The 26,307-nt window shown below is 57.5% G+C and overlaps 1 protein-coding gene across 2 annotated transcripts; it reads left to right on the forward strand.

The window, feature by feature from the left end:
• Nucleotides 1-3,082: 3,082 nt before the first annotated feature.
• Nucleotides 3,083-24,585, forward strand: NCS1 (neuronal calcium sensor 1). 2 transcript variants are annotated; one of them, XM_017810329.1, is made up of 8 exons: nucleotides 3,083-3,457; nucleotides 16,133-16,157; nucleotides 17,859-17,997; nucleotides 18,482-18,560; nucleotides 18,674-18,762; nucleotides 19,078-19,155; nucleotides 19,542-19,658; nucleotides 20,340-24,585. In XM_017810329.1, exons 1-7 carry the CDS (start codon nucleotides 3,394-3,396, stop codon nucleotides 19,638-19,640), a joined length of 573 nt encoding a protein of 190 aa, XP_017665818.1. In that variant the 5' UTR covers nucleotides 3,083-3,393; the 3' UTR covers nucleotides 19,641-19,658; nucleotides 20,340-24,585. The 2 variants fall into 2 exon arrangements, with proteins under 2 accessions (XP_017665818.1, XP_017665819.1); XM_017810330.1 differs by lacking the exon at nucleotides 16,133-16,157 and adding an exon at nucleotides 16,332-16,356 and having other exon boundaries at nucleotides 3,343-3,457.
• Nucleotides 24,586-26,307: the final 1,722 nt, after the last annotated feature.

The raw sequence follows: 26,307 nt of genomic DNA on the forward strand, positions 1-26,307 counted from the left end.
CTGTGTCACACCACTGATTTTTCAGGTCACAGCACAGCAGTGAGGGGGATGAAGGAGGAAAAAAAACAACCTTTTGCGATGAAGCACAGAGAGTAAGAACACTCAGTCAGGGAAGTGCACCTCGCTGCTTGGATGCAGTGCTATTCCCACGAGGCAACTGCAATCCTGACAATTAAATCAGGAAGGATGCGTTGGGGAAAACCCCCGTGATGGCGTCTGAGGATGCTGATTAAATGTGTGTGGTGTGGTTGAGCCCACGTGGAACAAAAGGCTGCGTGGCTGAGCCTGACAGACTTTGCTGTGTCCTGGGGGGAAAAGAACTCGGGGGTTTTATTAAACATTTTCAAGTAAATACCCAAGGAAGGAAAAGCTTCCTGCAGACACACACTCGGCTGCGCAGCCCACGCAGCTCCCAGCTTTTACAGTCAGTGCGTGGAGCATCCTCAGATCCCATCCCAACCTCCAGCGCTGGCGTGGCAGGAGAGGTAAAAGCTTCCCTTTTAGCAGGACCCCGCTCTGACCGCAGCAGCGACAGCAAATATCGCCCAGGGGCTGATCATTTCCATGGCAGCGCGTTGCAATCCGGTGAGCAGACAGCGGGTGCACCGCGAGCGGCACACGCTGTTGCCTAATCAAAAAGCCAGCCCCGGGCAGGGCTGGGCAGGCTCTGAGCTCGTCCTGCAGCCACTGGTGGTGAGGGGATGCGAGCACTGCCCGAGGTCTGCCTCGGAAGAGAGAGCCAGGGGGATTTATAAAGCAAAACTTCCCTCAAGAGCTGGCCCTGTATTTTTTCTCTCTGAGCAAACAACCCAACTCCTTCCCCGGCACACTGACCACACTCAGCTGGACATGATTGTCTTGTGCCCCGTCACTGTTTAGATTTCAATCCCATCAGCCCCAGGAGTCTTTCCGGGCTAGGGCTGTGTTTCTCTGGCTGTAGAAATGTCACTTTATCCCGGAAAATGCCACTGGTGTTGTTATTTAAACAATAATAGGGTTAAAGCTAATAATTAGGAAGCGAAAGTGACTGGCTTGCACAGTTTCCGATTACTTTTCTCCTCTCGTCTGTGTGATCTGAGCTCTCTCCTCAGTATTCCCCGTGGTGGAGGCAGGGTAGAGTTTTAAATAGAATTAAATCCCTTTAACATCAGTTTTGCAGCAGCAGAGCTTGTGCTAAAATGCCTGTGCTGTGCAGGGAAGGTTTGGGACCTCGCTGGTCCCCCCAGTTGGGAGCAGGACAGGTTGTGCTCTGCACACATCAGGACACGCCTGCTGCGACACAGTTACAGCCCAGGGACCACAGAGGAAGGGAAACACTGCAAAATGTGGTGTTTTGCTGATGGGCAGCAAAGAAGGGGTTGCACAGGGCGTTTTGCAGCACAAACTGGAATCTGCTGAGGCCTGTGCTGGAGTCACGGGCAGGCCTTTGTCCCTAAAAGCTCTGCAAATGTTAGAAGTGGCTGGGAGGGGGTTGGAGGGGAGGCAGGAGCCTCAGAGAGCTCCCACTGCCACGTGTTGCCAGTCCCCCATCGCTCAGTGCTGTCCCTCCAGCTCGCCCCCAGGGTGTGCCACTGCTGGGACACGGTGATGGTGTTTTTATACCCTTCTGCCATAACGAGCTCGTTTGTGTGAGGCTGGGGAACAGAAGAGGAGGTGTTTCAGAAACATCCACTTGGGGAACGTATCCCTGGAGAAGTGAGTGTCAGGCAACATTTGGCTGGTTAAAAACAATAAAGGTGGGGAGAGCAGCGCTGTGTCAGCTGCACTTCCCTGTCCCCTCTGCAAATGCCCTCAGTAAGTGTTGTGTTGGGCTCTCTGCAGCCTTGCAGACAGGTTTTACTGTATCCAGGCACAGATTTTCCCCCTCCTTGGCTGCTACCACAGCAGTCCAGGCATGCCTGGGCAGCTCCAGCAGGGCCCTCATTGCAACACAGGCAGGAAGAAAACTGTATTTATCGTGTGCATCGGTACAGCTAATGACTGCACAGACACAGAGAGCTTTTGTGGAGGCATAAAGCCCTGCATGGGTTTGAGGTGGTGGAAAAGCTGGGTGCCACGGCTTTTAGCACTTGTATGGTTTCCTGGTTGCACCACAAACCTGCTGTAGGTTGAATCTGTGGGCTTTTTGAAGCCATTGAATTTGGTCTCTCCATATGCACGTTGCAGAGAGTGAGTGAAGGAGCCCTGGGCTGAGAGAACTGTAGAGTCACAGAATGGTTTGGCTTGGAAAGGATCTTAACCTCCTTCCAACCTCCCTGTCATGGGCAGGGACACCTTCCACTACACCAGGTTGTTGGGAGCCCCATCTAATCCGGCCTTGAACCCTTCCAGGGCTGGGGCAACCACAGTTTTTCTGGGCAACCTGTGCCAGTGCCTCACAGGGAAGAATTTCTTCCTAATATCTAATCTAGACCTGCCTTCTTTCAGTTTGAAGCCATTCCTCCTTGTCCTGTCATTCCACGCCTTTGTCCAAAGTCCCTCTCCAACTCTCTTGTAGCCCCTTTATGCACTGAAAGGGGCTCTAAGGTCTTCCCAGAGCCTTCTCTTCCACAGTCTGAACACCCACAGTTCTCTCAGCCTGAATATCCTGAGCTGGAAGGGACCCACAAGGATCCAATTCCTCCAAGTCATGAGCAGACCCCTCTTTAGCTGGGGCACGAAGGGGTTGGAAGGTGCTTCTACAGCTTGGAGGTATTGCTGTCCCACCAAGGTCACCCCCGCGCTCCGAGCTCAGCCTCGCTCCATCCTCCGTGTTCCCACCGCCAGCTCCCGGATCCCCTCTCTCCTCACCCCTCAGCTGCCCATCACCCCCCCGGGGCAGCCCCCCGACCCCCAGCGCCCCCCCAGTCTTTCTCTCCGGCTGTTCCCGCTGATCCCTGCGGAGCGGCTCGGGGCTGGGGGGTGGGAATCGCGGCGGCGGGGGCCGCTCTGGAATCCCCCTCCCTTCCGTGGGGAGCGGCGGGGCCGTGCCGGAATTCCTTCCTCTCCCCCTCCCGCCCCATCGCGCTCCCCATCCCGCTCCCGCAGCGCGGGGCGGGGCGCGCCGCCCCCCACCCGCCCCTCCGCGCCCCCGCGGCCGCTCCGCGCCCGGCGGCGGAGGGCGGGGAGGGCGCGTTGTAGCCGGGGACACGCACACGGACACGCACACGGACACGCACACGGACACGCACACGGACACGCACACGGACACGCACACGCAGGGCGGCCCCGCAGCGCGGCTCTGCGGCCGAGCCCCGCCAACAAAGACCCCTCTCCGGCCCCCCCTCCGCCGGCCGCGCCGCCGCCCCCCGCGGGATGTAGCCGGGCCGGGAGCCCCGCCGAGGCAGCGGCCCCGCCGCTCCGAGCCCCGCAGCGAGGCCGGGAGGCGGCGGGCTCAGAGGCGCTGCCGCCACCATGGGCAAATCCAACAGCAAGTTGAAGCCTGAAGTTGTGGAGGAGCTGACCAGGAAAACGTACTGTGAGTGCCCCCGGGGGGCTCGCCGGGGGGATGCCGGGGGTGCGGGGGGGTCCGCGGTGCCGCCGCTCCCCCCGGGTCGGTGCCGCGGCGAAGCGGCGGCTCCTGCGGGGCCGCTCCCGGGGAGGGCGCAGGCTCGGCCGGGCTTTGTTGGAAGAATTCAGGGATTGGCTTGGGAGGAGGAAAAAACCCATAAGGCAGCGGAGACACGGAGAGGGGCAGCGAGCCAGGGGAACGCGCCGTTTTCTTACAAAAAACCATCCTCCGTGGCCTATTTCTGAGCCTCCGGGAACGGCGGGGCCAGGGCCGCATCCTGCCCGCCCGCGGCGCCCACCGGAGCATCGCGCCCTCGCTCGCCGACCCCCCGCCCATGCCCCGAGCATCCTTCCCCCGAGCTGCCCGGTACCCAGGGCCCGCCGCGGGGATTGTCCTCCTCGGAGCCAGGCAGCAGCTCCCGGAGCGGGGAGCTGAGCGTCTGGGTGGCTTCCAAAGTTTGGGTGCGTTAGTTGGAGGGGTTCCCTTTGTTATTGCGCTCTGAAGTGAAGAGACCTACACCGGCGAGTTCGGTATTTTTCTGAGTAGCTCAGTGTCGGTTTAATAACCTGATTTTCTAAGCGAGTGCCTTTCCCGTCTGGACCTCCACGTTAATCTTATTAACGTGGCTGGTGCCTGAGCCGTCCAGTTTTAGCAAAATCAGGGTTGTTTTTTTTTTTCCCGAAGGATGCACAAAGGAAACAAAGGCTTTGGTGGCTCAAGTTTGCCTCCCCGCTTGCAGGTCGCAGATACTCCCTTAACGTGCAGCAGACCTGCGAGCTCTCCCCGCTGTCATTGCTGCAGTCCCACGGCAGCGCTTACCCAAAAAGGCAATAGATTAGGATGCAGCAAGTTCTCCCATATGGAGAAGAGGCAATACTGGTGCATTGCACAACCCTACACGCGGGGTTGCTCTCTGCCGTGGCAGAGCAGGCAGGAGGAGGGCAGGTTGCGGGGGGGGGGCATGTCCTCATAGCCAGAGAGGGTGTGATGGTTGGGGTACCCCAGCTGGGCTTCCTCAAAGTGCTCAGGGAGAAGAAACAGTGAGAAAGAGGCAGTGCTGGCTGGGCACAGCCCCTGGCTGGAGCTGGAGCTGGAGCTGAGCCCTGGGTTTTGGTGTCCTCACTGCAGCTGTCACCCACGGCAAGTGCAGCCACACCGGGCCAGGTACAGTTATTGCTGTGCTGCAATTGCAGCCACTGTGATGATCTGATCTCTGGTGGAGAGGGATCTGGGGACAGCCAGCCCCAGCACAGCCTCGTCTGCTGGTGATCTCCTGCGTGCTGGGCTTTCTGCACCCTTGGGGTGGCTCCTCTCTGGGCCAGGAAGGTGCAGTCGATGTGGGGCACATGGGCAGTGATGTCCCTTGTCTTACCTGCAGCCATGGCCACCCAAACACGGTGCTGGTGAAACCATCATCTGTAGGCACAGGGATGTTTCTTCGCTGGATGAGGCCAGCAGAGAGTCACTGCCTTTTGCATCATTTCATTCCCAACTTTCTGCTCCTTTCTTTCGGATGCCCTCCTCTTTCCACCGCACCCTTTCCAAGAAAGATTATGGTTCTCCCATCTCTCCCTTGGTGAGTTCCCAGCCTGCCTGTGGGTTTGCCTGCCTGCTCTGGACCTCTCACTGCCTCTTTGCCAAGGTGCAACAGAGCCATGTACCTGTGCAGGTGAGGCAGCAGCACCTGGCAGCCATACCACGAGGCAGCACATGGCTCTTGGCATGGCCAGAGCCTGGTGCAGCATCCCAACGTGCTCCAGCAGCGTGTGGCTGGTGGTGTGGTGCCTGTCAGGGAGAGCCGTCGCTAATTCCAGGCTCTGTTTGTTGATCTCTGCTCATTCCACCTCTGTCTCTGGGATTAATTACTTTTGCTGAGCGTTTCTGCCCCTTTTCAACAGCTGTCAAGGCGAGCGTGCATTCCCTTGTCTGGCAAAGCACTTCACAGGGCCCTCCCAGGCACGGCTGAGAGCCTCTGATTTATCTTCAGACCCTGGGAGATTGGAAAGATATTAATTTCCTTCTGTGTTTTGGGGAATCCAGGCAGAGGAGAGGCAGGTAGGAGGGCAGGGCTGTGCTGAGTACGGCGGGAGGGACTGATCAGACCCCCGTGCTGTGGCTGTCGGAACAGCCAGAGCAGGGGATAATCATACCCACAAATCCATGGAATATTCAAGAATTTCTGGGGGCCTGCTTGGGAAAGGTTTTGCTCCACAGCACGGTGGTATTTCGGCACCTTTCTGTCAGACACTGGTGACCATCCTAAGAGCAACCCTGGCCTGTGGTGCCCATCCTATGTTCTGGCTGCCACATTACTGAGCAGGTGCCATCCCTGGTGCTGTTTCTGCTGCTGCTACAGCACATCTGGGCAGATGTCTGGGAGCCTGAAACTGGCAGGTAATGATGGGGACCCACTTTTATCCCAGGGAGGTTCCCTGGCAGCGTGAGCCGTGGCTGTGGTACGTGAAGGGCTTCTCCCACGCTGGGATTTCCTTCCATTGCATCATTTTCTGTTCGTGTGATTTCCACACAAAACGAAGCAAGTAACAAAAAGCCCCTTCTCGGTTCTGCAGGATCAGAGGGATGGGGAGATGTCACCCCCCCTCTCCCCACCCCATGCAGCTTTTCTGCACATTTATCTCATCCATGGGACACTGCAGTCCGTGCCGGTGTCTCCTCAGTGGTATTCCAGTGCCTGGTGGCTTCCTGTGTCCCCTCTCCCCTCTGGGACTTCCATCTCCTATTTATGGTGTTTCACTGGTCATAGCAATCCTGGGACAAGCAGGTGGTGGGAACAGCCAGGAGAGAAGTCTGGGATGTTTCATGTGCCAGGACAATTGTAGGCAAGGTGGTTGAGCCGAGGATGCTGCAGAGCTGCTGTCAGCGGCCTCTGTGAGCGGTGAGAAATGTTTTACTGCGTGTCTGCAGAGCAGGTTGTCCCAGGCCCTGCTGGGAACCGGACATGGAAAGGCAGGAGCCTGGAAACCTTGTCTCTTGGCTCCTCTCCCCACTCTGCTCCTGACTTACAGTGCTGGGGGCCAGATTTTAATGGCATTTGGACACCTAAAGGCAGAGAAGGACATCTGAGGGCTTCTTTGAAGTGCTGGCTGCCCAGGTTCTTTTGGTTTGGACCCATCACCATGTGCACTTCTGCATCCCCAGGCACCTGAGTGCTCAGGAATACCTGGCAGTGCCAAGCTCACCCATCTGCCAGGTGCTGGAGCAGCGCTGGTAGGGAGAGCCAGGCTGAAGGGTGAGGATTTAGCCCTCCTCAGAGGCCAGGTTGGTGCCACACAGGAGCATGCAGGAGAAGCCAATGTCTAGGGAGAATAATACTGAATAATAAATTATGCAATTCTTTGTACTTCTATGCATCCTTTCATCCACAAGCCCTCAAAGTGCTTTATAATAATTAATTTATTAATCTTCCTCATGCCTCGTTGGGGTAGCTCAGAGTTGCAGTTTTGTGTTGTGTCCCTCGAGGTGGTAACTCCTGAGACTTGAAGGAACCACCATCCTCCCTGGATCACGTCTGACAACCCCTCTTCTACAGGGATTTAAACCTGAGCTTAGCTTGGGCCAAGTGCTCAGAGCTGAGGGCCACGGTGGGACTTGGGATTATGCTTAAGAGCCTTGTGGGGCCATTCAGAGGGTTCTGCTAAGCCGGAGATTTATGAAGGTCCTGGGGTATGGCTGCAGCCTGCATAAAGTGTGTAAAGTGCACATGTGGGTGCACAGCATGTGTCCTGGGTGGAAATGGCTTGACATGGACTCCTGGGAGAGAAATTGGGAGAGAAATACAGAGCTGAGTGTCCCTTCTTGCAGCAGCGCTCCCAGGCCAGCCCAGCCACAGCACTGGCAACCCTTGAAATCATGAACCAGACTTAACAACGTGAGGTTGTTTCAGAAAAGCATGTTAGCCTTTTTTTTTTTAATATTTTTGGGGAAGACTGGCTTTCAGGGTTCCCTTTGCACTGCCCATGTGCAGAACTAACACTGTATTATTTTTGATGCCAGCTGCAATAGCTGAGCAATCCGTCACGCTCGGGGCCCTGTTGGTGCAGCAGCATCACTGCTGGGGCTGGGTTGGGATCAGGGGGATGGTCCTGGTGCTCTGGAGGCCACGGTGGGACTCCAGTGAAGGTGTGGGAGCCACAGCAAGGGTGCCAAAACGGCACCCAGGCTGCAGAGTGGGTGCGGGGAGAGGAAGATGCTCTTTTCCCAGGAGCCATGTCCCACCCACTGTGATCTGTTTTGTGGATTTTTAAACTCACTCCGGCATCATCATTTTCTGCTCTTTTACAATAAGCCACAAAATTGGCTCTGTTGCTCGACAGTGATGCAGGGAATTAATGGGCATTAGTTTAAGAGCAAATGATAAACATATTGATTTGTAGTTACGGGGGTACATGGTGGCGGGTGGAATTCTGTGGGAAAGGAAAGGAAATTCTACGATAGCAGCAGTTTTCAGCCAGGAAAATCACTCGGTTCCTCGCTGGGGGAACCAGGCTGGGCTTTACTCCGTCGTGCCGCCCCTGTGCCGGGGAAGTGTGCTGCTGGGGTGGTGGGCAGGAGCAGAGGAGGGACCTCAGTAGCTCCCCACTGCTGCTGGTTTATTTTTAGCTTCCAAAGTGTTTGGCCCCAGGCACTGGGTTTCTCTGCCAGGTTGGTTCGTGTTGAAATCCCGCCTGTTGCTCATCCAGAAGAAAGTGGGGTGAGCTGGCCGGGTGGCTATGGACCCGTTATCCCTCAGTGGCAATGCTGGGTGGAATATTCACAGTGATGGGTGACTTTTAACAGGGGATGGAGTGACAGGACAAAGGGGAATGGCTTCAGACTGAGAGAGGGCAGGGTTAGGTTGGATATTGGGAAGAAATTCCTGATGGTGAGGATGGGGAGGCCCTGGCACAGGTTGCCCAGAGGAGCTGTGGCTGCCCCATCTCTGGAAGTGTTCAAGGCCAGGTTGGACAGGGCTTGGGGTCCCAAGGCAGGACGATGGGCAGGATATGCCAGAGGGATGCCCAGGGGCTGGGCATTTGGTTTTGCTCTGTTTTTACTGCAGCCACATGTAACCCAGAGCTGTGAAGGTGGTGGTTGTGGTTCATGTTCACTGCAAGTTTGATGGGGACCTGCTGTGCTGCCTTCAGAGGGCTGTGACAGTCTGGAGCCATCTCCAGCCCCTTCCCCAAGGAGACCCTGACCTGATCCCAGTGAATCTCACGACTGGGCATCCCATGTGCGTGCAGACCTGGGATCCCGTAGGTCGATAAAAGCAAAGCAAGTTTTGGGGTGTCAAAAGCAAATTTTGAGAAGTCCCTGTGATCCCTGGGAGTTGCTTGCAGCGCCGGGGTGGGAAGGTGGGGACGTGACCAAGGGCCCTGAGGGTTCCCTCTGCGGCAGAGCGGAGCAGCCGTCCCCGCCGGCCGCGCTCGCGCCGCTGCTGCTCCGGCATCAGAAGAATCACATTTCATTTATCCCCTGACATGTTAATGGATCTGCTTAACCACTCTCCTGACCTTTGCTGCTGCCGCTATAATTAAGGTTGTGAAACAAGAAGCTCTGAAGGCATCAAAGGAAGCGGCTGCTTCAGGGAGGAGCCTGCGGATGCGCTCGCTCTGTTATCGGGGTGACATCTGTGGGGTTGCTTTGATCCTCCCTCCCCTCCTTGTTCTCCTGGGAGCTGGATGGCAAGGGGAGCCAGGGTTCATGCCCTGGGCAGGGGTGGCCATGGGGTGCTCAGCCCGGGACAGGGTGTGTCTCTCTCATCTCCATTGCTGTGGGTTCCTCAGCCTGGTGGTGCCAGCACAGGGCTCTCTCCTCACAGCTCTGGCACGTTCTCTCTTCAAGGCATGTTTTGCTTTCCAACTGGAAGGAGGGCTGCCTGTGCTTTGTACACTGCTTCAGCCACCTGTATTTCTCCAGCATCTTCTGATCCATGGCTAGACCACATGAAGCTGCTCTGGATGTTGGTGTTACCCCTCGGTGAGCTCTGGTTCCTGCAGGAGAGACCAGGAGGGTGGCAGAGATGGCCCTGCTGTCAGTGAGGCTTTGCCCTGAGAATCCTTCTGACTTTCCTTTGGCTCCAGGAAGCAATGGCTGGGCTGGAGAGGCTTCCCTTCCCCTCCGGAGGGGAGTTTTCTCCTCTGCCTGGGGCAGGAATCACTCTGTGGGTTTGGGACAGCACACTGGAGTGCAAGGCCATGCTGAAATCCCTGTGGCCAAGGGATGGATTGAGCAGGGGGCAGGAAGCAACTGGGCAGTTCCATGCCTGTTCCATGCCTGTTCCCAGCAGTACTGGGGATGCTCAGCTCCACCAGGGCATTGCTGCATTGGCTTATGGGGAACCCAGGATTAAATCCAGCCTGGGATAGACCTGTCAGAGGCACCAGTTCCTGCTGTGGGGGTGCTCCAATCTGATTCATTAATTTCCAAATTAAGGCACCATCCTTTGCCCTTCCTCTGCTGCCTTTGCTGCAAAGAGCAACTGCTGCTTTTTCCCTAAACCCAATTTCCAAAGCCTAATGTCGGGCCCTTAAATATTTAATAAAGTCTAAAAAGGATTTCAACTGCATATTGGCTTTCCTGTTGGTACCGGCCCCGGGGGAGATGAGAACAGAACTGCTCATGGACCTGTTTATCCAGTCTGGGAGCAAGACAGACCACTAATGGTGAGGAAGTGCCAAACACACAGGCAGCACTCCCGCGTATCGCTCCGTGTCTCCGTAACAAATGACACCAATAACACTGTTGGGCTCCTGAACCTGCCACAGTGCTGGCAATGTGTGTGTCTGATGGGGAGAGAAGTCAAATTTGGCGAGCTGGGATGGGGATGTCCCGCTCCAACAGGTAGGCAGCTCCAGCTGTGTTGGTGACAACGCAGTGGGGCTGCTCCCACCTCCCTTTTGGGATGTTGGAGGGATGGATACCTGCATGAGGACACTCCAGCCTGTGGATGATGTCTCTGGGAACAGGGATGGGCACGGGGCTGAGATGGGGTGGTTTGGGCAAGGTGCAGCTGGTCATCTCTGGGAGCAAAAGAAAATGTCATCAGGCAGGTTCTTGCCGTGATTGTTTTCTGGTGCCAGGGTTTAATGCCTCTTTCCCAGAGCTGTCCCTGTGCCACCCAGAAGCAGGAGCAAAGCCCAGCCTGGGCTTGGAGCTGGTGGCCCTGGAGCTGGAGCTGAGCCCTGACACAGGGCATGGGACTGTCTGCTCTGTAATGGTTAACCAGGACATTGTTATGGAGTTCAGCCTGGGTCAGTGTTTGCAGGTGTGAAGTCTGCACAGAGTACCTGCTGTACCAAGCCCAGTGGTCACTCTGAGGGGACTTCTACAGCGGTGTTTTTTCAGACTGTGATGCTGAGCCCGAATCTGTCTCCCAGGGGCTGGAGTGAAATCGGAGCGAGCGCACGCACACGCTGCCGAGCCGGGCGGGAGGGAGCTCGTAGCTCGTAATTGGTCAGTATTAACATTGTGATGATGTTGAAAGTGGAGTTTGTATCAGAGTTATATTCAGAAAATTCTTAAATATGTGTTTCCCAGAGGCAAGGGGCGGAGTGTGTTGGGCATAAATTGCAGGGTGTGCGGGGCTCACCCTGGAGCACCCTGGTATTTTACGCATGAGGGACCGATTAGCGCGCGCATGAGCACCCCAGTCATTTCCTCGTCCGTGCCCAATAAGTTCACGCATGAGCACCCAATTAATACACAGAGGAGCGCACAATTAATTTACATGTGAGCACCCAGTTGATTTATGCATGGCTGCCCAGTTAATTCCTGCTGGATTGCACGCTTTTCCGTGCATGAGCGCCCTGGTGGCTGATGCATGAGTGCCCAGTTAATTGGTGCATGTGCCTCCAACCAGTTCATGCCTGAGTGTCCAATTAATTTATGCATGAGCACCTGATCCACTCACACCTGAGTGCCCAATTAGTACGTGCACAAGTGTGTTATCTACTAATTACACTAATTTACACATGAGTGCCCAATTAGTTCACGCAGGAGTGCCCAGCGAGTTGACGCGTGACTGCTCAATTAATCCGTGCATGAGCGCCCCAGAAATTCATGAATACCACAAAAAATTGATGCATGAGCCCCCAGCTGGCTCGTGCATGAGAGCCCCTTTCACTCACGCCTCAGCACCCCGGCAGTTCATGCATGAGCACCCAATTAGTTCACCTAGAAGCACCCACATAATTTATGCATGAGTGTCCAATTAGTCCATGCATGATCTCCCGGTGTATTTTTGCATGAGTGCCCATCTGGCTCAGCTGCGGGTGCCCAGTTAGTGCAGGCCTAACTGCCCCAGTCCTTCATGCCTGAGCACACACTTTGCTCATGCAGGAGCACCCACTGCACACATGTGGGTGCCCAATTTCCCATTATCTTGGGGCTGTGCTGAGCATCCACGGCAGGTTTAGGCAGCCTCAAACCCAGTGGGAGCCCAGCTTAGGGTGATGAGCTGGCTCCCCCAGACTGGGATGCCCAGGAACCTGTGAGGACCCTGTGAAAGAGAAGCAGATCCTGCCATGACTCCGTGGGTGGTGCTGGACCAGTCGGCTGTGGGTTGGCAGCAGAGCCCATGACCCGGCAGAGCTGGAGTGCCCTGTGGCAGTGAGGGAAGCCACTCTGTGGCTGGAAATAATTAACTGGTTTCCTGATAAGGTGGTGGTGGCCACGGCCCCCGTGGGGCTGGAACATCATGTCACCTCATGAATCCCACTGTGGCCGGGGGTCCCTGAAGCATTTTGAATTTGGCCACCTCCTGCCCTCCTTCCTGCTGCCCCGGTCCGGCCACGGTCCAGCGAGCAGTGAGCTCCCCTGCAGCAGGGACACGGATGGGGATTTGCAGTCCCGGGTCCCTCCTCTCCTCGCTGCCTGGAAAACACAAATTAACAGGCTTCAGCACTGATTAACCAGAGCTGATTCTTGCTGCAGTGGCAGCTGGGTGGTGGGAGGAGAGGGGGCACGGGAAGGGCGGGTGGTGACGGAGCTGTCAGTCCTCGCCTGTGCCGCTGGGATTGATGGAGAGGTGGGGGGAGAGGGTTGGGAGGGTTTGGGTACTGGTAGCTGGGAGGAGGGTGCCAGGGGCTGCTTGGAGGCTCTGCCCCTCTGTGCTCTGTGAGATGTGCAGCCAAAACCCTCCTGCCAGCTGAGGCGGGAGCAGGAGCGGACCGACCAGTGCTGCCAAGGGCAGCGAGGGCCCGTGGCCGCAGTTTGGCCGTGCGGGGCAGCTCCCGAGCTGCTCTGGGTGCCTGTCCCTGTCCCCACTGCCTGCCCTGCCTGCGGTGTGAACCCCTGGCTCGGCGATTCCCTGTTCTTTGCTAGGAGCAGCAGGAACAGCGATGTGCTGTCACTGATGTGCTGTCGCTGCTGCCGTGCCGTGATGTTCCTACGGGGCCGGCGTCTGCGGCGCGTAGCCCGGGGCTCCCGGCTCGGCGATGCCTCTTCCAGCGTTGCGGTTCATAACGAATGCTAATACTCTGCCTTTATTTAGCGCCTTTCATCCCCAAGGATCCCGGGGCTCGCTGCTACTAACAAGCTGCTACGTGTGCTATTTATAGCCCTCCCCACAGCGGCTGCGGGAGCGGCGGTCCCTGGAGCACGGCACGGCAGCTGAGCCCAGCTCAGTCCCGGCTTAGCCGGAGCCCGGCTCTGCTCCGCTGTGATGCTGCAGTGGGGCTGCTGGGGGTCACCGCCTTGTCCTTGTGCGCCGGGGGCACACCTGGCTGAGGTTTATGTCGCTGCAAATTGATGTGTATCGGCTCAGCATCGCGCCGTAATCGATGCCGGGGGAGGGAAATGCAGCAGCCGCCGCTGCCACACGGGTACTTTCTGTGAGCTTGGCTGGGCTCTGCGTGCCGGGGAGCTGCAGAGCGTGGATCCGGGTGAGTGGAGGGACAGCCCTGCCTCTCTGTGTGTCCCCTGTTCCCAGCCTCAGGACAGGTGACTCAGTCACACACTCAGTGGTGTGTCCCCCAGGGCTTCCCCGTCTGCAGGTCCAGCTGCCGGGCTGGGCATTAGCATCCCTAATCGGTGCCGCTGGCTGTCACACCCGGCAAGGTCGGACTGGCTGGGGAGGGACAATCACGAAGTCATCATCTGTCCCAGATCCGTAGCAGCAGACACAGGGAGGCAGGTACAGCTCAGGCCCCGCTCACCTGGCCACAGCCATGCTGGATCAGGGCTGGGGTGTTTCCCTGCACTGGGAACACTCTACCCCTGTGGAGAGGGGAGATTTGGTGGCAGATTCGGAGGGGTGCTCCCAGAGGTGGGTGGTTTTCCAAGGGCTGGGAGATGAGGCCGTGCTCCCACCCCAGGGCAAACCCCACAGCTTCCTCCACACCCGGAGGACAGGCACTGGTGCCTGTGTGCTGGAGGAGGGATGGGGCTCTGCGTGGCTCCATTCCAGGATGCACATTAACAAATCCCTCCTTGGGAGCCCCGTGCTGATTTTCAGGCTGGCACCTGAGTGGTTTCCTCCATCGGAAAAGCCTCTCCTGGGAGCATCACACATCCCTCCTGCGGCACGAGGGGAGCTGGCTCCATCCCTCCCTCCCGCCTCAACCCGAGCGTATCATTACCAGCATTTCTCCTGCACTAAAAAAAGCACAAATTTCTTAATTGTTTCCTGCTGGAGTTGAAAGGCAGCTCCCGGGCCCAAAATAGCACGTTGGGGGAAACGCAGTCGAACAAGAGAGAGCAGAAGGCGATCTGCCTGGAGGAGCTGAGCTGAGCCCTGACTGCAGCCTCAGGCTGCTGCTTTGGCTCCTTTCACCTGCCCCAAGGGCTGCCCGAAGTCCTGCTGCTCACCCTCCTCCTCCTCCTTCCACCTGCCCTTCGTGGTGCCCTCTGGGGCTTGACTGGGGCTGCGGAGCTGGTGCCTGGGGATTCTCGAGGTGGGGGTCGTGGCCAGTGTGTCGATGCTTGTAGGGAATGTGTGCAGAGAAGCCCATTTTTGTAAGAGATGTCACTCAGCATCTCTCTTTTGGAAGGATGCTTCCATGCAACCCTTTTTTGGGGATGGGGAGATCCCTTGGGACTGGCATGACTGTGGTTTTAGCCCACCCCAGCTCAGCTGCTGGATGCAGCATATCCTTTCTGGCTCCCTCCTGATAGGAGACCTCTATCCTTTCCCATCTGCTCTTCTGCCAAAACAAACAACTCTCCAAATCCCTCCTGCGGTGCAGCCAAAGCCCTTGGTGTCCTTCATCCCAGGTGCCAAGCATCCCTGTGCCTGCCCCACCTCTTGTGGGGTGTGGCTGCCCAGACACCCCATGGTGGTACTGCGGGTGCTGCTGCCCTGTGCCAACTCCCTGGGGAGTCTGGGGCAGCCCTTCCTGGGAGAACTGCAGGCTCTGTCCCTCCAGCAACCCCTGAGCTGGGATGGAGGGACCCCCAATGCATGGCGACAGCCTTGGGCACAGAAATTCCTGCCCACAGGGATGCTGGAGCCAGCACCCAGCACGTGGCGAGGGGGGCCCTCTCCTCTGTGCTCTGCACCTTCTGCCAGGCACGTTACAAATCTTCCTGATGGAAAATTGCTTTCTTTTTTTATTTTTTTTTGCCATCCAAGGTAATTGGCATCTGTTGATGTGTCTTGGGTCTCTATTTTTATCAGCCGTTTGCACATTGACATCTCCGCTCGCCTCATTATCCCCGCGCCTTTCAGACCTGTGGCTTTCCTATCATTAGTTAGATGCACGATGCAAAAGAAATGACTAATGAGGTTGTTCCCCCCTGTGCCCACCCCCTGGCACGGGGCTCCCTGCTGGCATTCCGGCCAGGCACTGCTCCTGCAGTGGGACAAGCAGGGACGGGTGCCAGGCCCCTGCCCCAACATCCCGTCAGAGCCTTTCCTCTGCTGAGGACATTTGCCATCTCGGCAGCTGTCCCTGGGCTGGGGGCACTCAGGATTGCCAGTGTTCACTGTTTTCTAACTTGTACGTTGTTGGGGTTTCTCCAGAGCCTGGTGAAGCTTCCCAGGGCCCTGGGATGGGTCTGATGATGTTTCTCCAAGTGGGTCAGAGGCAGCTGGTACCTGGGGGGATGCCAGCTCTGGGGCTTTGCCCGTGCCCATGTTCAGTAGGCCAGGCATGTTCCTTCCCTGAGCTAACTCCAAGCAGATGTTTTGGCAGATGTTTCCAGGGATGTTTTAGCTCTGGGGAGGTGGGAGGGCAGGGCCAGTACTGTCCCTGCGTGGTCCACAGTATCTTGCAGTGATGGTGCTGCACTCTCCTGGCAGGGACCAAAATATTTTGAGGAGCTCCCTAGTTTCAGGGCTGGAGTGTCCCCAGCACCTGCAGCCTTGGCCCCGCTGACCACCTGGGGTGGCCCAGGCTGTGCCTCAAAAGCAGCCACTGGCATGTGGGGAACACATGGCAGCATGTGGAAAAAGTGAACCCCGGGGTATTCCCTAGGGAATTGACTGATGGGAGCCCTGGGGCATCCTCCCTGGGAATTCACTGATGGGAGCCCTGGGACATCCTCCCTGGGAATTCACTGATGGGAGCCCCAGAACATCCTCCCAGGGAAGTCACCGATGGGAGCCCCAAGGCATCCCCCTGGGAAGTCACTGGCAGAAGAGCAGAGGAACAGCTGTCACAGCAAAAGCACTAAATTCCTGTCTCTTATTTTCTCTTACAGTCACAGAGAAGGAGGTGCAGCAGTGGTGAGTGTCCTCTGTGGTGGTGAGCTGGCAGGGGTTTGGGGACGTGGGCGAGGGGNCAGGGAAGTCACCGATGGGAGCCCCAAGGCATCCCCCTGGGAAGTCACTGGCAGAAGAGCAGAGGAACAGCTGTCACAGCAAAAGCACTAAATTCTTTTCTCCTATTTTCTCTTACAGTCACAGAGAAGGAGGTGCAGCAGTGGTGAGTGTCCTCTGTGGTGGTGAGCTGGCAGGGGTTTGGGGACGTGGGCGAGGGGAGGGGAGCTGATGGCACTCAGCCACCCTGCTGGCTGGGCAGAGGTGGGGGGTGCAGGAGGCATGGGCAGGGTGCAGGTGTTGCCTCATAGGAAAAAGAGGGTTCAAAAAAGGTACAGAGAAAAGAAAATAGAGTTTTTTTCCTTGCACACCTCATGCCTGGTGAGGGTTGACTGCTGCAGCTCTTGGCCCTTCCCTCCCCATATGGGTGGCATGGGGACATGGGGACAGTCCAGCTGGTGGCCAAGGCCTTGGCTGCAGGAGGCTGGTGCTGTCCCAGCAGGTCTCCATTTGCAGCAGGGCCCACAGAGGCTGGCAGGGGTAAGATCCATGGTTTCCTGCCGGCAGCATGCTCTCACCCCATCCCCTCCGCCCCACCGAACGCAGCGCCCTAGAAAAGCCACTGCTTCCCTTTCATCTCCCTATCCCACCAGTCAAGGTTTGCTTTCTTTATCTCTTTCTCTCATCCTTCCCCCCACCCGATGAGTCATAGCTGCAGCAGCGTGGAAAAGATGTCACCGGCACTTCGGTTTCCCACCTCGCCACCCCCTTCCCCTCCTCCTCCAGCCCTCGTCCCGCTGCAACGGGAGCCTGACAGATCTGGGCGATGTGTTGCATAATATTCACGTACCCCACGTGGTCCCCGTGTGCTCCCTGCATGCTCCCTGCACCCACAGGTGCCACACCCTCCAGGGTGGCACTTCACAGCACCCAGGTCCCCAGAGCTGGGACCAAGGGCTTTTTGAGGTGTTTAAGCATTGATGGGTTTTGGAGATGCCACCCGAGGACACAGTAACCCCGCTGTGCCCCCCCAGTTCCCCTGAGCAGCTTTCACTTGGGGTTGTGCAAAAATCATATCCTGAGTTGGAAGGGACACACAAGGATCGTCAAAGTCCAGCTCCTGCATATCCCAGGAATCCCACCATGTGCCTGAGAGCATTGTCCAAATGCTTCTTGACTTCTGGCAGGCTCAGTGCCATGACCACTTCCTTGGGGAGCCTGTTCTGGTGCCCAGACACTCTCACAGAACCTCAGCTGCCATTGTGCCATTGTTTTTCACCAGAGCATGGCTGCAACACGGGGTTGCTGTCAATCCTGTCTGGGCAGGGGGTCCCTGTCCCCTCCCAGCTCCTGGGCACCGTTCAACACAAGCCTGGTTGTGACTCTGTTGCCACTTGTGGGCTGGCAGCAGGTTGGAGCAGTGGGCACTGCTCGGTGTCACCGGTGCCACTCGCTGCTTGTCCCCACTGCCACCCTCGCTGTGGTGCCCACAGGGACCTCATCCCACAGGGCTGAGAGGCTGCGGGTGGGTGATGGGAGTGACACAGGGAGGACCTGGGGACCTTCCAGGCTCCAGCCCACTGCAGCACTGGGAAGAGCCTCATCCCAGCTTCCCAGGGCTCAGTGAGGAGATCCTCCTGGTGCCCATGCTCTGTCCTCCCTCCACAGGTATAAGGGCTTTATCAAGGACTGTCCCAGTGGGCAGCTCGATGCCGCTGGCTTCCAGAAGATCTACAAGCAGTTCTTCCCCTTTGGCGACCCGACCAAATTCGCCACCTTTGTTTTCAATGTCTTTGATGAGAACAAAGTAAGTGTGGGATCTGGGGGCGCGGTCCAGGGGAGTCAGGGCTGTGTCTGTGGTGGTGGTGGGATGGGTTTGGAGCACGGCTGTGCAGCACCAGAGGAGCAAAATATTCCAGTGCTTCCTGGGGCGTGAAATCGAAGTGGCGCAGCTGGAGCGAGTGAGCCCCCACGCTTATTTTAGTCGAGGAGAGTCACGTGGGGAAAGGCGATGAAGTGGCAAAGCAAGAGAGGAGAAACGCGATGTTTTGGTGCTGCTGACAAAAGCCCAGCCTTGCAGTGCCCCCACATTCCAGAGCTGCTCCTGCAGGGATGCTCGCTGGCGGGCCGGGCACCAGCAGCCGGATCACGCTGCTGGAGACAGATGGGCATCGCTCCTCCCTCCCCGTCACCTCCTTGGATGTGCCCCCTCGGAGGGCACACGTGGGCAGGGAGGGCTTTGCTGGACAGGGGTGGCAGCAGCACCCTCACCCCCTCCTTCCCTTCCCCAGGACGGGAGAATCGAGTTTTCGGAGTTCATCCAGGCGCTGTCAGTCACCTCCCGGGGGACGCTGGACGAGAAGCTGAGGTGTAAGTGCTCCCCATGGGATGCCGGTGGGCTCAGCCCCACGAGGGCACTGGGGGATGTCACGTGGGGGTGACAGGCTGTGGTCCCAGCACCTCGGTGTTGCTCTGGCTTGCAGGGGCGTTCAAGCTGTACGACTTGGACAACGACGGGTACATCACGAGGAACGAGATGCTGGACATTGTGGATGCCATTTATCAGATGGTGGTAAGTGGGGTGTGGAGGGGGGAGTGGGTTGAGCAGCCTCTGGGGGTCCCTGCTGGGCTGGAGCTTGGCTCTCTGGGAATGCGGAAACACCTCCAGTTCCTTCTTTGGCTTTTTTCGATGGGGGATTTTGGCCATCGTGGCCAGAACAGGGTCTGGGTCTGACTGCTGTGTGTGGTTCTGGTGCCAACACCGTCCCCTTGCTCTCTGTCCTGATGTCAGGGGTGTTGGGTGGACAAAACCCGTGTCCTTGCCTGGGGACCCCTTCCAGGCAGGGCACAGGTGGGTGTGTGACCGGGCCCTGTCCTGCTGCTGCAGGGAAACACAGTGGAGCTTCCTGAGGAGGAGAACACACCGGAGAAGAGGGTGGATCGGATTTTTGCCATGATGGACAAGGTGAGGATGCTTGAGGGCTTTTCACTGGGGCCAAGGGATTCAGGAGGTGCTTTGGGCCCCTTTCCTGCATCTTGGCTCTTGCAGGTGCCTCCTTCCCCCATCAATACAAGGTCTCAGCTACCACCAGGATCACTGTCAGACCTACTCCCCATCCTCCAGAGATCCCTGTATCCGTTTCAGGGTCCCCAAGGTGGCACTGCCCCATCCATGGCTCTCCTCCCTGGCTGCAGGCGTGGGTGGCTTGATGGGGAAACCGAGGCTGTGGCAGTGGGGAGGACGTGGGTGGCTGTGTGGGATGGTGTGGGTGCTGCCGGGGTCCTGGGGTGCTCGGTGCTGAGGTCACTCAGCTGGGCCAACGTGGTGCTGTAACAGGAGCGTTTTTCCAGAATGCAGATGGGAAGCTGACGCTGCAGGAATTTCAGGAGGGCTCCAAGGCCGACCCCTCCATCGTGCAGGCGCTCTCCCTCTATGACGGGCTCGTATAGTCCCGGGGCCGAGCGGCGGTGAGTGCGGGGCGGGGGGCCGGGGGTGCCCCATGTCCCACCTCCCTGGTGCCCTTCTCATCTTCCCTGGCTGATTCTCCTCTGTTGAAGCATCAAAACATGGGCATCCCCCTCAGATCCAGAAGGGGGGGATGTTTGCCCCATTCTGATGGGTTTCTCCCAGTCCCTCCCATCCCACAGAGCACCCCCAGACCACATCCCATGGGGGTGGCAGCGTTTGCCTGTGGCACAGCTCATGCTCTCACCAACAGATTTGGCTGCAGAGGAGGCAGGGAGGCAGCTGGCATGCTGGGGGCATGGGGATGCTCCAGAAAGATATTAAATTAAATGTTTTATTTATATTATATCTTATCATATTATGCTCTGGAGCTGGCGGCGTTGGAGACTCTGTGGTTCACGGCATCCCACAAATGCTGGGCAGAGCACACCATGGACCTTTATGTACCCCATGGGGCCACGTAGAGGTGTCTCACGGGGTGATTTTGTTCATTCCAGTCCAGTCAGCGTCCATCCGTGGGGGGTGAGGTGTTTTTTAACCTCACTGGAGTTCTGAGCTCTTCAAAATCTCCCTTGTGTTTCCTGCTTTGCCTTTCCAGCTGCGCTGCTGTCTCGCGAGGTGGCCACGAGGATTTCTGCCCATCCTTCTCACCCCGTTTCCCTTCTCTCCTCCCTCCCCTGCAGATGCCTGGGGGAAGACGCTCTCCGTGCCATCCGACCACCGCCGCGCGAAGCTTGCCTGTCCCTCTCGGCCTTCCTTTCTGTTCCGCGAGCAAAGGATGCCCTCGCAGCGCGAGCTCACTCCCCCTCTCTGCACTCTGAACCAGCCGCTGCCATTCGCCAACTTCTGCTTTTTCCAAAAAAAAAAAAAAACCCCGCGCCAGACCCTGGTCTGAGCGGCAGCGAACGCCCAAGACTTCAGGGCCGGGGGAACGGGTCGAGCGTCGCCGAAGGCAGAGCTCCCCCCCCGGCCTCCTCGCTCCCCTTTTGCTCCCCTTTTCCTACGTTTTCGGATGGGACTGCGGATGTGCCGGTGCGGTCCTCTCCTGGGAACCAGCCGGCTGGAGACGGAGCCCAAAGGTACCGGGGGGCTGCACACCCCGGGGTGCTGCCTGTGCGGGGCAGCCGGGGAGCCGAGGCACCGACAGCGATGGGGAACAGAGTCCTGGCGTCACCCACGATGCCGCTGGCAGCCCGGCCCGGCTCACTAGGAATATATATTATATTATTATTATTTTTTTTATTTTTTTTTTTTTGGTGAGACAGTATTGTGCTTTTTTGGTTTGGTTCTTTTTTTTTTTTTTTTTCCCCTTTGGTGGAAAAAAAAAGTGAGGCTTTTTTTTTAATATGCCTGTCTCGGCGATCGATATCCTTATTTATTTGTTGTAAATGTTGCTGCTGTGTTTCGTCTCTCGTGTGTGTGTGTGTGTGTGTGTGTGTGTCCACCCACCCAGGTGAGGATTTGTAAGGTTTACATGCTCGTACACTATTGCGGGGACCCGGGAGCCTGCAATAACAATGAAGCCAAAAATCTGCCTTCCCCCTTCTCTTCCTACTCCCCCCCAATATCCCAAGCTCTGTGGGTGGCTGCTCTTTGGAGGGGATGCTGTAGCTTCTTTTCCTCTTCCTGTTCCCTGTTGCCTGCATTTTTTTGTTCACCCTTCCCTTTGGGAGCTCAGTGAGGACTCGCTCAGCCCAGCAGACTGAGCAGCTCCATCTCTCAGTCAGGAAGGGCGAGGAAACCACTGGGCACCAGAGCGTCCCTATTTCCTTCCTTTATTTCCATTTTCTCGCTGCATGAAAAAGTATTAATGGAGCCCAGAGCTGGGTTTTGCATTCAAACAGGTTCCTTTGCTATTTTCTGCTTTGCAAACGGTGGGAAGGTCTGTTTGGTGATGGCTGTGAATCAGCCCATGTGCCAGTGGGGCTGATGGAGCAGAGGGGGTGCATTGGTCCATCTTGCTCCTTCCCTCCATCCCAGCTGGGGCCATGTCACAGAGGGATAGGAATATGCACCCGGATATGGGACACACAAATGTGGGGCTGCAGCGCCCTGGCCATGAGAGGTGCTTGTATGGCCTCTCTGTCACCCACCACCACTCCAGGATGTGCCCTCGGCTCAGCCCCACTGGCACACACACTGTGGGACACAGTTGGCATCTCTGCTGGAGAATGAGCATTGGGTGGGTGCTGCCACAGCTCAGTTTCCACCTGCCTTGGCCCCTGCCCCAGGGAAGGAGAGATGTGCATCCCCTTGGGAGCAAAGTGCAAGATGCCTGTGGGACCCCTAAAGCCAACCCTGGGGGCTCGCCCTTCCACCCCCAGTCCAGCTGATGGTGGCAGCATCTTTCTGCCCAGCTGTATCCCAGAATGTCTGCAGCTCCTGTGGCCAAGCCTAGCTGGAGGACTGTCCCCATGGCAGTGGGAGGTGACAGCTGGATGTGGAGGACAGCCTCACAGGTGTCTCATGATGCAGCAGAAAAGGCAGTGCCTCGGTCTTCCCTGAATCCTCCTGGCACGGCAGGGACAGACGCCCCAGCCAAGGGATGCTGGTCCTTTGCTGTGCAGCCCTGCTTCTGAGTTTCAGGGCCATGTGCTTATGGTACTTTCTGATGCCCATAAAAAAACCACCTTTCCCCATCCCCAAGGAGACCAACCTCAAATCCACGTGCAATATTTCTGCCTCTTCTGCAGTTCCTGCCCCCGAGGGTGCCCATGTTTTATTGTGTGGGAGTCATGGAGGGTGTCACTTCGCTGCCTCCCATGGAAACTCCTTTTCCTTGATGCTTTGTGGCCAAAATGCAACTCTCTGGGGTAGACCTTTGCAGTGCCTCCAACTTGTTGAATGCTCATCTGCCTGACGGGTCCCTTCCCGGTGCCAGTGGATGTTCCCAATGAATGTGACACTGCTGTAATCGCCTCCACTGACAAATGAGGGACCCTGTGACGTTTGACACAGCTCCTAGGCAAAGCCAAACCTCATTTGCTTTGACACTTTACCCTGAAAAGCTTTCAGTTTTCAGAGGACCTGTCATGAGTTGAGCTCCATCAGTGCTCCCCGGAGAGTCAGCCCTGCCAGGGTGCTCGTCACGCTGAGTGTCCCTGAGCAAAGTCTTTTGGCTCCAGAATCCACCTCTGCTGCTGTGGATTTGGGACCCTGGCTTGGTTGCTTCCAGTCTCCCTTTGGTGAGCACTGAGGGCCCCCAACTCCTCCTGAACACCACCAGAATCTGCAGCATCCCAGTACTGCTGAAAATAAGGCTTGGAGCATCTTGTGCTTGGGAATGTTGGCCTTAAGCTTCTCGTGCCTCAGTTTCCCCATCAGTGAAATGGCCGGGGTGAGCCATCCCCCTCTGGAGAGTGGTTCAATGCCTGTGCCCTGGCAAGCATGAGTGCTGGATATAGCTCATGGCTGTGGCCATGAGGGCTTGGCAGGACCCACCAAACATCAGGCACGTGTGGAACACCGGGAGCGGTGCACGAACCGCTGGGGTGGAGTTCACATCAACGAATAATTAAGTCCAGTCTCTGTTTTGCACCTGCCCATGACAAAAAGCAAACGGCCGACAAGCCCTGGTTTGTTTCTGTTCCTGCTCGGGTTCCTGGTGTCTGTCCAAAACAGAGCCCTGGCGATGGGAAGGGGACCCGAAGCACAGCCAGGCAGAGGCGCAGGTCCCGCCCCGGTGACTGCAGCGTGTCCCCCCCTTCTCATTTGTCCCTGTCGGTGTTGCCCCATGAAATGCCATGTCTGTACTTTCTTTTCATTTTTCTGTCCATGTGCTGACTGTTGCTGCTTTGTACCCGTCTTTCCTTGAGCTCTGGGGCTGGGCTGGGCTGAGCTGTTTCCCCCAGGAGCAAGGATGTGGGAGAAGGCTCTGGGGGCAGATTCCCCCCTCCCTCTCCTCACAAACCAGGACCCAAGAGAGAGAGAAGCAAAGGGTTTTTCCTCTGGAGCAGCCTGTTAATTAATGTTATTTATAACGAGATCTTGCAGCCCCCAGGAGCGCTCTCCCCTGGGTTGGTGAAATGGGTTTTTTGATTATGGGGAACCCCAGACCCTGTTTGTGCCAGGTACCAGTTGCATCTCACCCACATGTGCAGAAGCAGGTGCCTGTTGGTGCTCCCTGTGCCATCAGGACACTGCATCCTCGTGGGATGGAGGGGCTGAGGCCGTGGGACCCCCATCTCAGAGCCACTGCTCCTCAGTGGGCAGGGATGCAGGTGACCAGCTGCCCAGGGGGTGGAAAGTTCTTGGGGTTTGGGGACTGGCTTCAAAGCAGGGCCAGGTATGGCAGGGGGCAGCTGAAATCACTGGCAGAGCTGCCCTCTTCCCACGTACTTAGGGTCAGGGGGGATTTGGATGGGATGGGGGGGTGACCCACAGCCAGCTCGCTGTCCCCTATCATCTCCAAGGAGGAGATTTGGGGCATTTAGTGAGGGCATCAGCCACCCCTCCTTCCCGAGGGCATTGGAGGGGAGGGATCTGGCTGGGGCAGGAATGAGAGCTAGGGACAAAGGAGGGAGCTGATGGCCCTGGTCTCAGTGCACAGTTTGGGGTACAGCAGTTTTGGGGTCTCAGTTGCCGGCCCTGCAGGAAAGCCATCCTTCCCTTCTCTCTCTGCTCCTGTGGCCACCTCTGGGCTGGGTGCCGTGTCCTGTGGGTGGGACCCCAGCCCCACCAGTGGGACCCCTGCCTGGGGGGTGGCTGAGCCCTGGGCTGAGAAGCAGCAGCTCCAGCAAAGAGCCTTGTTTGTGAAGATGAAGCCTGTGTGTGCGTCCGTGCCGGTGTCTCGGCTTGCATGCCCCGCTGCCTTGTCTTGAGATGAATTCAAGAGCAAACCAAGCAAAAGAAACAGTTTAAAAACAAAAACAAAACAAAATGAAACCCAGGAACTTTGTGACAGTGGAAATAAAAGCTTAATGACAGTAACAAAATGCCTGTGGTTCGTGATGTGCTGGGGTGGAGGGTCATGGCAGCCCCTGGGCACCCAGAAGGGCTGGGAGCTGGGCTGGGGGGTACAACCATTCAGTGCCTGCAGCACGGGGCTGTGGTGACACCAGCAGTGAGCAGGGCCAGGGGGTAAACCAGCACAGCTGTAAATAGGGATGCTCTGAGCCCTGTGACCAGGCACTGTACCCACACCTGTGATGAGCTGGGAGGTCTCAGCTTCAGGCATGTCAGGGGCCCTTCATCCGGGTATCACTTCTCTTTCCACCTCCTTTTACCCAGACACAGGTTTCCCTCTGCCAGGTCCCATCCTGCCACAGTGTCTGCATCCCTTCTTCATGTTTCCTTTCCCACACTTGCAGCCAGGTGCCCACTGGTGCCATCCCCGTCTCTTCCTTGTCGAGGCAGCAGGCTGGGAGCTGTCGGGTCGCTTTTGGCACACAGTGGCTGCAGAGGAAGCTGGATGTGAATATCCCATCATTGTGCCCCATGTCCCAGACCGGAGGTGCCCCTCGGCAGCCCCCCCTGCCACTGGCGGGGCTCCCAGGGGGGCTCCCAGCCTGGACTGGGCTTTTCACGTGCGGTGGGATCGCGTGTGCCATTCTGAGCTGCCAAGTCTTCTGGAAACCAGCACTGCAAGGCCTCCCTGCCAGCCCATCTCTGTTGTGTTTGCTCTCCTAACGAGGCTGACTAATTGTTTTCAGGAGGCCAGAGGGGATGCCCTAATGGTCCGAACAAGGGGGCTGTGTTTGCACAGGGGGTTTTGTCCAGAGGTGCCTTGTGCCAGCCCATGGATTTCTCCCCTGTGCCAGGGAGTGGGCGAGGATGGGCACAGGCTCCAAACCACGGTGCTTGCTCAGAGGCTGTGCCTTAACCCCCAGCAAGGAAAGGGTTAAAGCCCAGCTAGCACAGGTGCTCCTGGGAGTGGGAGCACTGGTGAGTGTGGGAAGGGCTGGCTGGGATTAATTTGTCGATGGGGAGAAGCTGTTGGGGTTCCTTTGTGCCAGCAGTGTTGGTGAGAGGTGCTCCCTGCCAGGGTGCAGGAAGGAACTGGGCTGCAGGTTGGTGACTGGGGATGCTCTAAGGGAGGTTTGGTGGCACTGTGGGGTGGGGAACTCCCCCCCAACTTGCAGTGAATGTTTGAGGCTGGGTGTGTGAAGCCTGAGGGAGACAAGGGGCTTTCTGCAAGCCAGGCTACAGCCCTGGCTGTGGGACAGGAGGGGGACAGGCCGCCAGACAGCCCCACGGGGCAGAGGTGCCATCTGCCCTGCTGCAAAAGGGCATCCTTGCCCACCATGAGGCTGGGCTGAGCCCGAGTCTGCAGGGACTCATGGGGCAGAGGGATGCACTGGATAGTCCCACTGTCCTGTGTGGGGGTCATGAGATGGGTAACCCCCGACGTCCCCCAGCCCCTGTGTCTGGGGGGAGCAGGGCTGGTGCTGGTGAGGTGCTGGGGGTGCAGGAGGTGCTCAGCCCTCGGTGCACAGCCTCACCTGGAGCCGGCTCTTGGCTGTGGCTGCTCCCTGGGTCCCGCTGCGGGGGAGTTGAGCAAGGGCAGAGCATCCCTCCGGAGCAGCCATGAGCTCAGCACTCCACTTTGAGAGGAGCCAGGAAACTCTGTGCACGCTCAGCCAGCGCTCCCGGCCAAGGGCTGCCTGTCCCAGCCAAGGCTGCCTGTCCCAGCCAAGGCTGCCTGTCCCAGCC

This window comes from Lepidothrix coronata, unplaced genomic scaffold, assembly GCF_001604755.1.
Source record: "Lepidothrix coronata isolate B3197 unplaced genomic scaffold, Lepidothrix_coronata-1.0 Scaffold28, whole genome shotgun sequence".
NCBI lineage: Eukaryota > Metazoa > Chordata > Aves > Passeriformes > Pipridae > Lepidothrix > Lepidothrix coronata.

Bases quoted from the DNA above. Each gene is read 5' to 3' on its own strand.
- NCS1 (XM_017810329.1), top strand. From the start codon at position 3,394: ATGGGCAAATCCAACAGCAAGTTGAAGCCTGAAGTTGTGGAGGAGCTG. The intron at 16,158-17,858 runs GTGAGTGTCCTC...CTCCCTCCACAG, and splicing joins GAGAAGGAGGTGCAGCAGTG to GTATAAGGGCTTTATCAAGG. The intron at 19,156-19,541 runs GTGAGGATGCTT...GCGTTTTTCCAG, and splicing joins TTTTTGCCATGATGGACAAG to AATGCAGATGGGAAGCTGAC.